The following is a 13,629-nucleotide window of genomic DNA, read 5'->3' on the forward strand; positions in this document are numbered from 1 at the left end:
TTGGTGTTATTGCTAGTGTGTCTGTCCTCGCTTTCATAAAAAGAGTGTGGTGATATCCAAGAGTGGCATTTTGCTCCTTATATAAATAGAACAAGCAGATCAGCATGACTGAGTGATAAAATTACCTTCAGGTCTTTGGGAACTTCAGCATGCAACTGTGCTATAGGGACCTCAGTGTACCCCTCTTCACAGCACAAATACGTTTGGAAATGGATCTAGAGGAGACATACAAGGAGGAAGATAATATGGAGGGGACAGTTACTCGAGCTGCAGCTGCAAAGTTGGTGAAAAAGGCTTTTCTTGAAGCCCTGAAGAGCAATGACTTTGAAACACTGGAAGAGCTCTTGAGCCAAAAGAAAATAGACGTGGACACGGTGTTTGAAGTGGAAGATGAAAACCTGATTCTGGCATCCTACAAACAAGGTAAATGTGGCAGCATTCACCAGCCAGGAAGTAAGTGGGTTTGAGTGATTTTAAAGAAACTTTTCTCTCTCCTGACGCTACAGAGTAAGCTGATTCACAGGCAGTAATGTCTCAGTAGGCTCATACAGCTGCAGTCACCGCAGCAGGGGAGCTTATCAGCTGTGCGTGTTGGGCTTCTTGGAGGGCAGGCCAGAGAGCAGCCTGAGCCTCTGTGCCACTGAGGCAGCTGCTGCAGCTCCAGGGGAATCTGGAAAGAGGAGTCCTTTGCTATTTTTTCACAGAGAACTCGGTTGAAAAGCCCAGAATAGACACATGCAGGCCAGGTGTAGTATATTCATTTCTTGCATGTAGCCAGTCACATATACAGACCATTTAGAAACATAAAAATTCAGTGTCTTCCATTTTCAATTTATAGTAGTAGTACAGTGAGTTCTCCCTAGCTCTGGAGAGGGAAGGAAACCCTGTGGACCTTGGATGTTGCTGGAGGGGAGGAGGTTTGTTTTTCAAACTGACAGAAAATGAGGATGTACTAATCTATCAAAACAGAAAAATCATCTGGAAAAACACAACCAGGAAAGACATCTGTTTTGGAGTGTAGAAACCCCAAACCAGTTCTCAGCCAGACACTGGTTGAGTTTCCAAACACTTACAATTTAAAGCAATAAACCAAGTTTGCTCTCTGCTAAAATCAACATACCTCATTACCTACTTGCTAGCAGAGTAGAATACAGTAATGATCAGCCTCTGCCAGAAGTTAATCATATGTGAAGATAAATACCCCCAGTGCCAGCAGCACAGCAAATGCACTTTCTTTTCTGTGACATAAAGAAGGGACAGAATCCCACCTCTTCTCCTTTTCTGTGTTTACCTCTAACTTAATGATGGCTCTTGTTCTTTTGATTTCATTAGGGTGAGGATGATGCAGTAACAATGTACTTCCCTTGGTGACAGTGTCTGAACTAAGCCACGCAGTGATGAATATATCTTAAAAGACCTTTTCTTCTGTCCTCAGCAGGCTGAGATGCATTCTCATTGTGGTTTGAGACTACAGGATGAATGCACAGTTTTTAATTGTAGATCATTTGACTATAAGCATTAACCTGTCTCTTTTGGAGAAGTCTCTCCTTTTTTGAAAAAGTAGAGAGGTAAATGCACTGTATGGCCTAAATCACAGCAGTGTATTCATTTTGTCTGAAAGGCAAGAGACACTATATCGAGTCTCGTGCAAGTTTTATTTTTATTCTGAATCCTAGATAAATGTGATATGAGAAGGGAATTTCCTTGAGGAGGAAATGGGTATTAACAATTAATCCCTACCTTCTTACCATTCAGACAGCTGGAGCTTTGCCATAGCCCTTAAGGAATGAAGTGGACAAGAGATGCCATAGGTGACAGACTGGCTTTGCTTCCTCTCTTCCGAAGAGGCTGAGAGCTCTCAAGAACACTGATCTTGCATGCACCATGGCTTCTTTGTGTTTCTAACCAAAGAAACAGGCAAGCTGAATGAGACCTTCCTTGGAGCCCATGTCTGCTTCCTGCTCAGTGCCTGGTCCCTGTCCCTCTGGTCTCAGAGATGTCTGCAGGTTTGGGCAGAGGACATAAGAGATGCTCCCTCAGCATGTCACAACACAGCTCACCTGTACCAGCACAGGCAAAGGAAATAAATGGTGGTCTCTGGCAGGAACATTGTAGCTATATAAAGCGATAACTTGGCTTATAAGGACCACTTTCCTGCTGTTATGGCTCACATCTGGCCATAAATGTAAGGCCCAGCTCCGTGAGGGATAAGCTAGCAATGCTCCACAGCTTGCTGGTAACAAGGGGGAATAGTACATGTAAATTCAGATAGAGAGGTGATTCAAGAGACTTGTTCTGCTATATGTGTAGATTTTGGGATATAGCCCACCTACTTTGTGCCCAGTTTGGGGGCATATGATGGAAAGGTTGTCTTACTGGAGTTGCCAGCATAAGCTGCATAGTCAGTGGGTTGAGAGGGGGTTGAGTGGCTGCAGAGGAGCCTGTCACCCTGCTTGGGCACTCAGGTGCCTCAGAACTGCCTGCTGTTGCCATTCACAGCATGGGTTCCTTGGGGACTGGCTTTGGCAGTCCCCAAAATTTAGTCCTAGAGTGGATGCCATGGTCTATAGACAGTTTCTCACCCCAACATCTCACACACTGGTAGCAATAAATGCTTATTATTATTATTTTATTATTATATTTTATTTTATTATTATTTATTATTTATACTTATATTTTATTTCCATTTCATTTATTATAATGTTATTATTTATTATTATTTATTATTTTATTATTACTATTGACCAGGAACAAGTCATTGCATCCATGCCAGAGCAGGATGTACAGCTGATGTTATATCTGTAACCTTTCAGTGGAAATACAGCATTTTTCAGAGGCATACAAGAACTGCATTACTGGCATCTACCTCAGAATGTACCTGCAATTTAACTGGGAGGGAAGAAAACCTTTAAGCCAAGTTTCTCCTTTCCAACAGCACTTTGTTTCGATCTACCTCTTTCCTTCTTCTCCATCTTCTGTCTAATAAAGCATACATGAACACTGTAAAAACTGTACTTATAAGACATTAAGGTTGAAAAACTATATACAACTAGAGATTCAAAAATGAGGGTCTGAATTAATTTGAGCTCATTATACATCTTCAGTATTTTTTTTTCTGTCTTTTACATGGTAGCAGTATTCAACGAGGCACTTGTCCAAGGAGAAACAGATAAATCAAACCTAGAAAATTTTATAGGCACATTCTAGCTAAGATGCAGCTGCTGTATCTAAAAAAAACATCAGAAGAGAGAGAGAAAAGAAGAACTTTTAGATTTCTCCTGCCCTTCTGCACATTATTATTGTGGTTTACTTTCTTTTAAACAAATGATTATAGTAATCACTTCTGAGACTGTCTCTGTGCAGTCATTAAGCATGTAGTCCTATTTTTGGAACAAATATTTAAGTGTTATTTGGTCTTACACCTGTTTGTAAGTAAAAAGAAAAATCCAAACATTTGTAAGCCAAATTTCGTGCTAAAGTGTCACTGCTTCTATTTGGCTCTTCAACCTAATTTAAATCAGCATCCAAACTCCTCACTCCATGCTCCTCAGGGGCAGTACTTGGCAGGAGGTCTGTGATACAGCTGCAGCCACATTGCCAGGGATCATCTGTGTGCAATACATCACTGGAGGTGTGAATCCAGCTCCTGACATGCAAGATCCTGCCATCTCCCACGCAGAAACTGTAGGATGAGCTATATGTTGAGTCACTGGCCTAAGTAAATGATGCCTTCTTATTCCAATGCCACCTTTGTTCAGCTATTGGCAAGCTGAAGATCCCATTTCCCCCATATTTTTTAGGTGGTGGCATTTCAAATCCTCTAAGCATCCTTTTTTTTTTCCCCCCAGTTTACACAGGTCACAAGAAAAACAAAAGTTGCCTTCAGAGTACACCTATATGGGAATTATTCCCCAGATGGCAGGCTATTTGGCACACATAATAAAAGTGCTTAATGAAAATGAAGTTCTTCTTGAGAGAACCTTGTGCGCACTAAGCTGTAGCTGCTGAAATTACAGTAAATTAAAGCAAAACTCCAACTTTTCCTTCTCCCTCAATTATTCTCAGTAGGTGGATAGCCCAAAGTCAAGCCTGTGCCAAGGATGGTAACACATTTTTGCTTTGCATAGGGTACTGGCTGCCTAGCTACAAACTGAAAATATCCTGGGCAACTGGGCTTCATCTAGCTGTCATGTATGGACATCTGGAGAGTCTTTTGGTCCTCCTCAATCACAAAGCTACAATCAACTGCCGGCCCAATGGAAAAGCTGCAATCCACATAGCATGTGAAATGGCAAATGTTGAGTGTCTCAAGATCCTTTGCAACCATGGAGCTAAGCTGAACTGCTTTTCAATGAGTGGGCTGGCGCCCTTGCACTTCTGTACGACACGAACATCCATGCCTTGTGCCCAGCAGCTCATTTTGAGAGGTAAGGTAAAGCTCTGGAGCATCTCTTGTGGCATGGCGAGAGATGGTGGGCATGATCTGTGCTTTCTCTTAGGAGCCAATTTGTCAAAGTACATCTGTAGTTATCCCTTCCATCTACAGCTGACCCATGTCTTCATCTCAGACTCCCTTTCTCCATCTCTCTGATCGGAGGAAGTTTCTCCCATTCTAATTCCTCACCCCATTTCTCCTTACCTCTCCCCGGCCACCAGCCCTTACTCCAGGATCATTTCCTATTCAGTGCCTCCAGCCCACTGCCCAGTCAGTCCCTCAAGAAGAGCTCCTCTGAATCAGGGAGTTTCTATTTCTCTATTTTTGCCCTGTCTTTTTCATTTAGGTTTACTACTGAGGTGTTTTCACATGAAAGTGTGCCCCTCTCCTGTTCTTTCTTGTTCAAATTTCCTTCTCTCATTTCAGTAAAAAATAAATATAATTATATATATAATATATATTTCAGTAAAATTATTCCAACCACTTGGTTTTTTGAGACCTGGCCTTGAGAAACTGGACGCAGCTTTTCATACTGTCTTTTCAGTTGTTAGCAGCCACTGAAACTCCTCCATCTGTGCAGGGATTACAGAAAAAACAAAAAAGGCTAATATATATAAGATTTTTGTTTTCCCAAAGTAAGATACGTTGCACTGCTGGTCATCCAGAACAAATGAAGCTGTGAATACATGTAATTCCTTTCTAAATATATTGGTCTCTCACACTATTTCCTTAACAAAAGGTTGCTGACTCAGGACATAGTAAAAGACAGTCATAAAAGGTACAGCAAAGTCAGGCAATTCAAGTCTTGAGTTACAAACAGAGAGATTTCCCTATTTATCACACTGTGCCTTGGCAAATACAAATGGTTTTGTTTTGGGGTTTTTTGCTACATGTGTTGTTATTGAAAGCTTTTCCTGAGATGCAGAGCCTCAAAGTATGCTTTGTGGGCAAGGCAATCTGCAGTCCCAAATGAATAACCACATCACTTTTCTTCTGCTGGAAGGATACATATTATTTTGTTTGGTAGAAAGGAAAATAAATGCTGCCAAGTTGTATCCTGCCCAAAGCAAACAGTCCTGACAGCAGGAGTTGAATTTTCTACCATGGAAAAGCTTAAAAGTCAAATGTACTCTTATAAATTGTAGCATATGATGAATGCAAATGAAAGGATGTATTCTATAGGCTTTCTCCACCCACCCATCAGCAACAGAATAATAATACTTTACAAGCCACCCTTCATCCCAAAGCACTCAGTAAACTTGAATTTCCATAAGAGCTACATATAGAGACTCCAAACAAAATGGGAAAGGTCTGGAGCACAATGTGGCAGAGTGCATGTTCACATGGTAGCACGACCCAACAGCCAAAGCCAGGGTTTTGGTTAATGTCCCTGCACCAAAGTCTCCAAGACACATGTGCCATCCTGCCATGTCCACTCTGTGGTGTCACACTGGGTCAATTCGGGTAAATGTAGTTTAACCACTTCTGGTTTGGGCAACTCCCAGCCAAGCAAAACTGATCCCATGTTCGTTTACCACCTCAAAACTTAGATTGCCAATACTGTCATGGACATCTAACATGACTTAACACTCAACATGGTTTAACATCATTAGCACTCAGGTTTTCCGGCCCAGATGTAATTTCTGACTGACTCCTCTTCCTTCCTCCCAGTCCTTAGTCTTAGTGTAAGTTTGGGTATGTAAGGGGTTTCATGAGCCTGGAGAGAAGAGGGCTGGCCACACAGCGTGCACTTGCTTTTGCATAAGTACATTATTGACAGTTTGCCAGGGTCGCATGTTGAAGGAGCCCTTGTCTGCCTTGTCACTTTCAGCACCCTCCACCTTGGAAGAAGCCCATCACCCCCCTCCAGCCTTCCAGCCCTGCTGCTGCTCTACACTGCCGATGGTCCTGCTTTGCTCTGGGGAATGGGCTCTCAACAGCTTTCCCTCTTTCCTAATAAGCCCTGTTCCGTGTTACAGGATGCCCCATCCCTGGCAGTGTTCAAGGCCAGGTTGGGCAGGGCTTTGAGCAACCTGGTCTAGTGGAAGGTGTCCCTGTCCATGGCAGGGGGGTTGAAACTAGATGATCTTTAAGGTCCCTTCCAACCCAAACCGTTTTGTGATTCTCTGACTATTCCTGCAGTGATTTGCGTTTCTTAAGACCTGCGGCAGGCAGCTGGGAGCGACGGCAGCGGCCGGGCCCCGCCGCAGTGCTCAGCAGATGGTGCTGTTGGCTCAGCTGCGGCAGCCGCTCGGCACAGGCACCGTGGTCCTACCAGTGCCCCCCACCGCGAGCCGCTGGGAAACAGGAGTAGACCAAACATGGGGACCTCGGCAATGGGGTTTTTACATCATCTACGGGTCTACCATAAAATGTCCTTTGTTCCAGGTATGCAGTTACTGAGGTGCTGCAGGAAGTGTGCTCACGGTATAGAGCAGAGCTCTGGAGCAGGAAGTAAAGGTCTTCTTTTTGCCTTAGTTCTTAATTCGTAGGGGAAATAAACACTTTGCACAGAGATTTGGACCAGCATGCAGCTCCAAAATAGAATGTTCAGATAAGGTCTTCTGCCAGCTCGGGACCAAGTTATCACATCTGAAGCTGGACCCAGGAACCTGAAGTTAATGTTTTCCTGGAGGCTTAATAGCTATATGCATTTCCATGCGTGTCTTTCCTGCCAGTTGCCCACCCTCACCTTCTCCTTGGGTAGCAGGGCTCAAGCAGAGAGATGGCCAAACCAGGATTTCATTGCCTTCATTTTTTCCCATCATCTTTCTTTGGCAGGAGCAAACGTGAACATAAAAACAAACAACCAAGATGAGGAGACTCCTCTGCACATCGTTGCACGTTTGGGTGTCCCAGAGCTCGTGGCCCTTTACATGGAACAAGGAGCACAAATTGATGCTCTCAATGCCTACATGGAGACTCCCCTGGCCTGTGCCGCCTATTGGGCCCTTCACTATAAGGATCAGATATACAGCCCGGATCATCACCTCATCTGTCGGATGCTCTTAGACTATAAAGCTGAAGTGAATACTCGTGATGAGGATTTCAAATCACCTCTCCACAAAGCCGCCTGGAACTGTGATCATGTCCTGCTGCATATGCTGCTGGAGGCAGGAGCAGAAGCAAACATCATGGATGTCAATGGCTGTGCACCCCTACAGTATATCATAAAAGTGACATCTGTGCGGCCAGCTGCCCAACCTGACATCTGCTACCAGCTGCTACTGAACCACGGAGCAGCTAGGATATATCCTCTGCAATTCCACAAGGTTAAGGATGACTTTGAACAGTAGGGATATGGAGAGAGGTGATGTCTTCAACAGGAATGTGATGAGAGATCTAAACTTCAGGGTTTGGTGCTATCTGGATTTGCTGGAGTCCTGTAAACTGGGGCCCAGAATGCTCAAAACCTTGTGAGCCAACCTGTTGTAAGAGTGGTATCATTTAACTGACGTGAAATTATAGTTGCTAATGCCAGAAACAAGACCCAGATCCCATTTTTATTCTTAACCAACCTGAAATCCCAAACTCTAAATGCCCGTTCAATCCTAATTTTTTAGAGCTGATTCACTTTCTCATTTCAGAAAACCTACACGCCTTTGTCAAACCTCCAGGCTCCACACAGGCTTAACTGGGTTATACAAAATACATATTTCATGGCGTCTACCAAAGACTGGAGATTGGACTAGCTGATTCAGTTTGTCACATCTGACTTTTAAAAGTCTATTAAAATCTATTCAAAATCAAATGGATTTCAGTAAAGCTTTGGCTTATTCCCAGGAAATATCAGAAATCAAAGGAAAATGATGAGCCTGGGCTCACAGTTGATGAAAAAGATGAAAAAAAAATAAAATGAACTTCAGGATCCCTCCCAGAGAATTTCTAAATATCTGCAAAGCCCAAGGCACTGACAGAAGTATCTGACACTCTGATATCAAGGCAACTAAGCAAGCTTGCCCAAGTCAGGACTTATTGTCTATTTTCCAGTGCCCTGAGCAACATTTTGCAGCTCCTCCACTGCATATGTAAAGTTTTAACAAGCTGAGCAACCAGAAACCTTTGAATAAAACACCAGACTTCTGGTTGTGCCCTCTTAAGTGCAGTATGAGCTGCCCCATCTGTAACAGCGCAATGCTTAGTCCCCTAGAGCTTGTCTGAGAACCAGGTCAGGGGTATCCTCTTCCTGCTGCCACCTTTCTCCTGTTGTATGGAGTGGATGTCCCTTCCAAACCATCATTTGCCTATCTGTAAAATATGCAGGATGATATTTATCCCAGAGGGATATTCTACAGTTTTGTTTGTGAAAGCCTGGTGACCACGTCAGACAAAATTGTGCATCATATGGTGTGAATGCAAACTGATATTCCCTGAGTCTGAGTGACAATAGATTTACAGGTTTTTTTCCTTCTGAGCTAAAATTACTGGGCAGAGCAGTTGCCTCAGGGCCTCATGTGGCTTGGAAGCCTTACTTCTGAGCTGTGTTATCTCCCAGCCTTCTATTAAATTTTCCTGTAACAATGCATTTTTAATTCATATGATGGGATTTTTTTCTGTTCCCGTGCGGCATGACCTGAAGCAAGGACTTTGTGCATGGCTTTGCCTGGTGTTGAGTCTCTCAACCCAGATATGAACAAGTTATCTCCAGATCTGGGTGATAAAGGGCACACTGTCAGCAAGCTATGCTGCTCCGGAGAACTAAGCCAGTACTTCTCTATGGTGTTAAACTGGGGTGTGTACAGCTCCACTGAGGGCTAGCCTGGGGTTTCTTGCTGTACTTGCACTTAGTGTAGACAGGGCTTGTGTCTTTCGTATCTCCAACCTTAACTGCTTGTAATTCTTCAGCAGTGTCGGCCTCAGTATGCCACTGCACAGTGCCAAGCATCCAGGCTGGTCCCAGCTCCTTGGTGGTACTCACAGTCTCTATCCATCCTGCCTACAGGTGCTACAAGCCTGTCATTCCCACCCCAGAGCTGTGGAGGTTGTTGTCAATACTTATGAACATATCAAATCAACATCAAAGTGGAAAGCAGCCATACCTGACGACGTCTTTGAGGTAAGCTCTTAATGAGTTGTAACCAAGTAAAATCCAAGCTTGTTATTTGCATTCTCCATATCCCGCCACAGAAAAGTGAGAATGCCTTTGAAGAGAAGAGCATCTTAGAGGATTCAGGACTTCCTCATTTAATATCACTCACTTGAGAAAAGCATATCACTCACTCACAAGAGATGTATTTTTGAGAAATTTTCATTGCAACATTATTCTATGGAAGCCTCTGTCAGGAGTGCAGCAGGAGCTCACCTGTCCTGCACTCAGCAAGTGCAAAGGTTCTGGCTGTCGTTGGTCTTTCTTCTGATCTGTATATTTATATTTTTTTTAAATCAGCAAATGCTTTAAAAGTATTTTAAAGATACATGGGCATGACCATGTATCTTTAGGTTCTGTTGCATGGGTTGGGTTTTGTAAGCAGGATTGGTTAGCTGCAAATACAAGGGAGAATTTAAATGAAAAATAAGAGATCAAAGAGGAAAAGATGTTGTCAAAAGGCAAAATTGTGGGATAAACTGCACACTTTGACATAATTATCCCTTTAATTCAGAAATCCTCATAGTGCCAATATTCCAGCTTAAACCTAGTTTTTTATTAATACTGGGCTTTTTCAAAATTTTTGAATCAGTGCTGAAGTTAAATGTACCAATAACTGCTATACATCACTAGTAATGTTTAGGGAACTCCATCCATATTATAATGCAGACTTAGGTAGCCGAGGAACTATGAGATTTTTGGGGGTCAGAATTATTTTAAAAAAAAAAAAAAAGGGAAGAAAAGAAAAAAGAAATCATTTGGGCGAACACAAAATTGAAAGTTAAATGTCTTGTTTTTACCTTAATTACAACAACAATAAGAAGAATTTGTCTTCAAACAAAAAAATTAATCTGAAATATTGGAACATTCCTATTTGGAAAAGTCCACAGTTGCTCTATTTCTTTGTTGAGATTTTCATTTTAGTTGCCAAAGCTATTTGCTGAATTTGACATGAAATTGAAGAAAACTTTGTTGACACAAATTTGTACTTTTCCATTCATACAGTGTATCAGAAAATATGTGTAACCAGATCTGTCAAGCAGCAAGATTATAAAATAAGATCAAGTCACACATAGTCACACGTATTTACTGTTTGTTGCTTTTATTTCAACATCATTTGCAAGCATCTGCACTTTTCTCCTTGTGGGAATGCAATTTTATTTAATCTAAAAGGCTGCTGGGGTGACGAGTAACACCAAAAGTATTTTGCCATTCACAGCCCCAGAGAACTCATTGGTAACACTGGCATTACGCTGCCTCGCTGCCCACAGTGAGGTTTAGAGGATTAACTCATCCACATGCACTTACCCTGAGCGTTCAGGTCAGGACTAACACCACAGAGGAACCCCCACCTCCAACTGGTGGCTTTAAGATGTACCAAACCTGAAGATTTCATCGTGGTCTTTAACTTCACGCTAAATCTTTGAGGCAAGCATAAGAATTTTGTGCAGGCTTTTGGCTAAACCAAGTCCCTAGTGCTTGATGTGCCTCCAAGGGGCACGACAGTTGTGCTTTTTACCTTGTTCTGCCAAGGGCTGCATGTGGGCAGGGGAAAGGGAGGGAAGGAAAACAGCATCATTGCCCTAAAACACGCTTGTGTTCTTTTACAGCGGCACAAGAATTTCTATGACTCTCTGTTCACTGTGTGCAGCAATTCACCACGGTCGCTCATGCATTTATGCAGATGTGCGATTAGGGCAATACTGTCAGAAAGGTGCCACCGAAGCGTTCCCTTGCTCTCCATCCCCCTGTCCATGAAGAAGTACTTGCTGCTGGAACCAGAAGGAATCATCTACTGAGCTGCAGCAGAGGGGGCACTGGCGTTTCCCTTCCTGGATCCTTGTGCCTCTGTGGGGTGCTGGAGATCCAGGCACAACCCTGACTTTTGACAGCCCTTCACTTTTGACAGTCGCAGGCCAGCCTGAAGCTGGGCTGGGGTTTACTGGCTCTCCTCGGACTTGGAGCTGCTCTCTTTCCCTGCACTGAGGAATCGCAGCTGCAGGCTGCCGGTTGTGCTGGGGAAGGCAGAGCTGGAAAGGCCCGTGCTCCAAACAAACGCAGGAACACATACTTCCACGCTTTATTCAGCCTGGCTTAAATGAAGCTGCTGCTTCCTTTGGTATTTATTCCACTGCCTGCTAGATAGCATTAGATTGAATCTGCACAACCTTTGATACTGTTTCATTGTAATTAGAAAGGATATTGTAAAAAAATAGAGCATTTATTAGAGCCATGGAAATGTTTTCCCAGAAGGACATGGGCAAACTGCTTTGAATTGTGACCACAGACAGGATTTCAGTAATTTCCATATTTTCCTGTGGATTGGCTCTCAATTCAATTCAAATGTAGTTCACTGTTCACTACACCTGTCTGTATCTTTTAAAGCTTTGTCATAATAATACCCTTTTTAGTGGTAGAATTTTTTCCATTATCAATCATAGTATGTGAATAGGACTGAAATAGGCAGCACTGAAATTTCTGTATGTTGATATTCATGCTTGGGTAGCTTGTAGCAGATGCTGTCTCTGTTTCTACTCTCACTGTGACTGATGATAAATTCACATCCTGATGTCAAGAAACAGGTAGAATGGACTTGCTCCTGCAATCTGCACAGCTGTACTTATACCCATCCATATGTCCCTCAGAATGGTGTTGGATTGGATTTAGGAAGAATATGAATCCTTCTCTTCATTGACTTTAAAAGGAACCTAGCCTGCTAACATGGACTATACACCCTATTTTTGGGTAACTAAGTGGAGGTGAGAGGAATACCACCTTAACTGGAAGGTGTTCCCAAGATGCAGATGTGTTGTGTGCTGTGACAACTTGCCTTTCCCTCTGATTTGCAGTCCTGGTAGGCTTTTGGACCTGCCAGAGCTTGTTTCCCTGCTCAGCAGGAAAACTTTACTCTTGACCAAGCTACTGTCTCCAGTCCAGGAGCATGAAATGCAGGGCAGTGGCAGTTCACACACCAAGTATCCCGTATCAAAGGCAAGTGTGCGATCTGACCTACAGATAAACCCCATTCTTCTTCCCTTTTTTAGTTTGATACAATCAATCTGGGCTGTTCCACTTTTTTTTAGACCCTGACAATTCAGGGCTCTGTTAAAAGGGAGGTGAGCCATGCCCACCATTGGGAGCCAGTAACTCCTGACGTCTCATAGCATCTTTGACTGTGAAGCTGTCAATTCTCCTCATTATTATTATTATCTCTTTCCAAGAGAGCCCACAGCACTTTAGGCTCTTCCCAGCTGGACAGGAGCAGCCAAGCTGTTCAGTATCTCTGTGTCTTGCAAACTGGCAGTAACAGCGCTTGAAGAAGTATGCAGATTATTTAGTGTTACAAATCACTTCTTTTCATCTCAGTTTTCATGAATCAAAGCTTGTATGCTATGTTAGGAGAGAATCCAATGCATGGGTCTATTTATGTCTAGCTAGGCAGCAATGTAGATTGCTATTTAACGGTTTACAGTTCTAATGGAGAATTTCAAAGACAACACAGACCATGAGAAAATGCTTTTTTGTATGAATGAAGGTTTAATATAGATCCTTTTAGTTTACTAAACTGATGAAGGATTTCTATAGTGTTGCAAAAATATCTCTTTCAGAGACACTACAGTAGTTTACCAGGGAGAATTATCAGGATCTGGGGCAGGTTTTCTATAGCTTGAGGCAATTCCAGGTCGATGGGATCTACTGAATTCTGTACTGAGGAAAACCAGGGAATTTGGAAGGACAAAAGAAGCTTAGGTTATCTAAACCCACTGCTTTTCTAGGCAACGTACCTACATAAGGCACAAAGAAGATGATGTTCAAACTGGTCAAGGCAAGAAAATGTTGCTTTCTGAACAATCTGACAATGGGGCAAGCTGGGTAGTCCAGAAGAGACAGATGGAGGTAACTGATTTTATTTGGAACACATCCCCATGCTGCATGCTTCTGGAAGTGAAATTCTGCATCTGGAAGAGGGAGGTTTAAGGCAGAACAATAGAAGCATTTTCTGACCTGTCGTAGTCAGGACTCTCTTGCTGAGAGAGAAGAAAAAAGGCTGTCACCAGTGTTCCTAAATTCTCTCTGATCCTCCCCCTCTGCAGTGAATATGCTTAAT

At 42.9% G+C, this 13,629-nt stretch overlaps 1 protein-coding gene across 1 annotated transcript; it reads left to right on the forward strand.

The window, feature by feature from the left end:
• The first annotated feature begins 209 nt into the window (after window positions 1-209).
• On the forward strand, window positions 210-11,320 carry ASB4 (ankyrin repeat and SOCS box containing 4). Its single transcript, XM_030498907.1, has 5 exons — window positions 210-423; window positions 4,128-4,427; window positions 7,217-7,707; window positions 9,378-9,491; window positions 11,132-11,320. The coding sequence occupies exons 1-5, from the start codon at window positions 210-212 to the stop codon at window positions 11,318-11,320; spliced, it is 1,308 nt and encodes a 435-aa protein (XP_030354767.1).
• Window positions 11,321-13,629: the final 2,309 nt, after the last annotated feature.

Source organism: Strigops habroptila, chromosome 1, assembly GCF_004027225.2.
Source record: "Strigops habroptila isolate Jane chromosome 1, bStrHab1.2.pri, whole genome shotgun sequence".
Taxonomy (NCBI): domain Eukaryota; kingdom Metazoa; phylum Chordata; class Aves; order Psittaciformes; family Psittacidae; genus Strigops; species Strigops habroptila.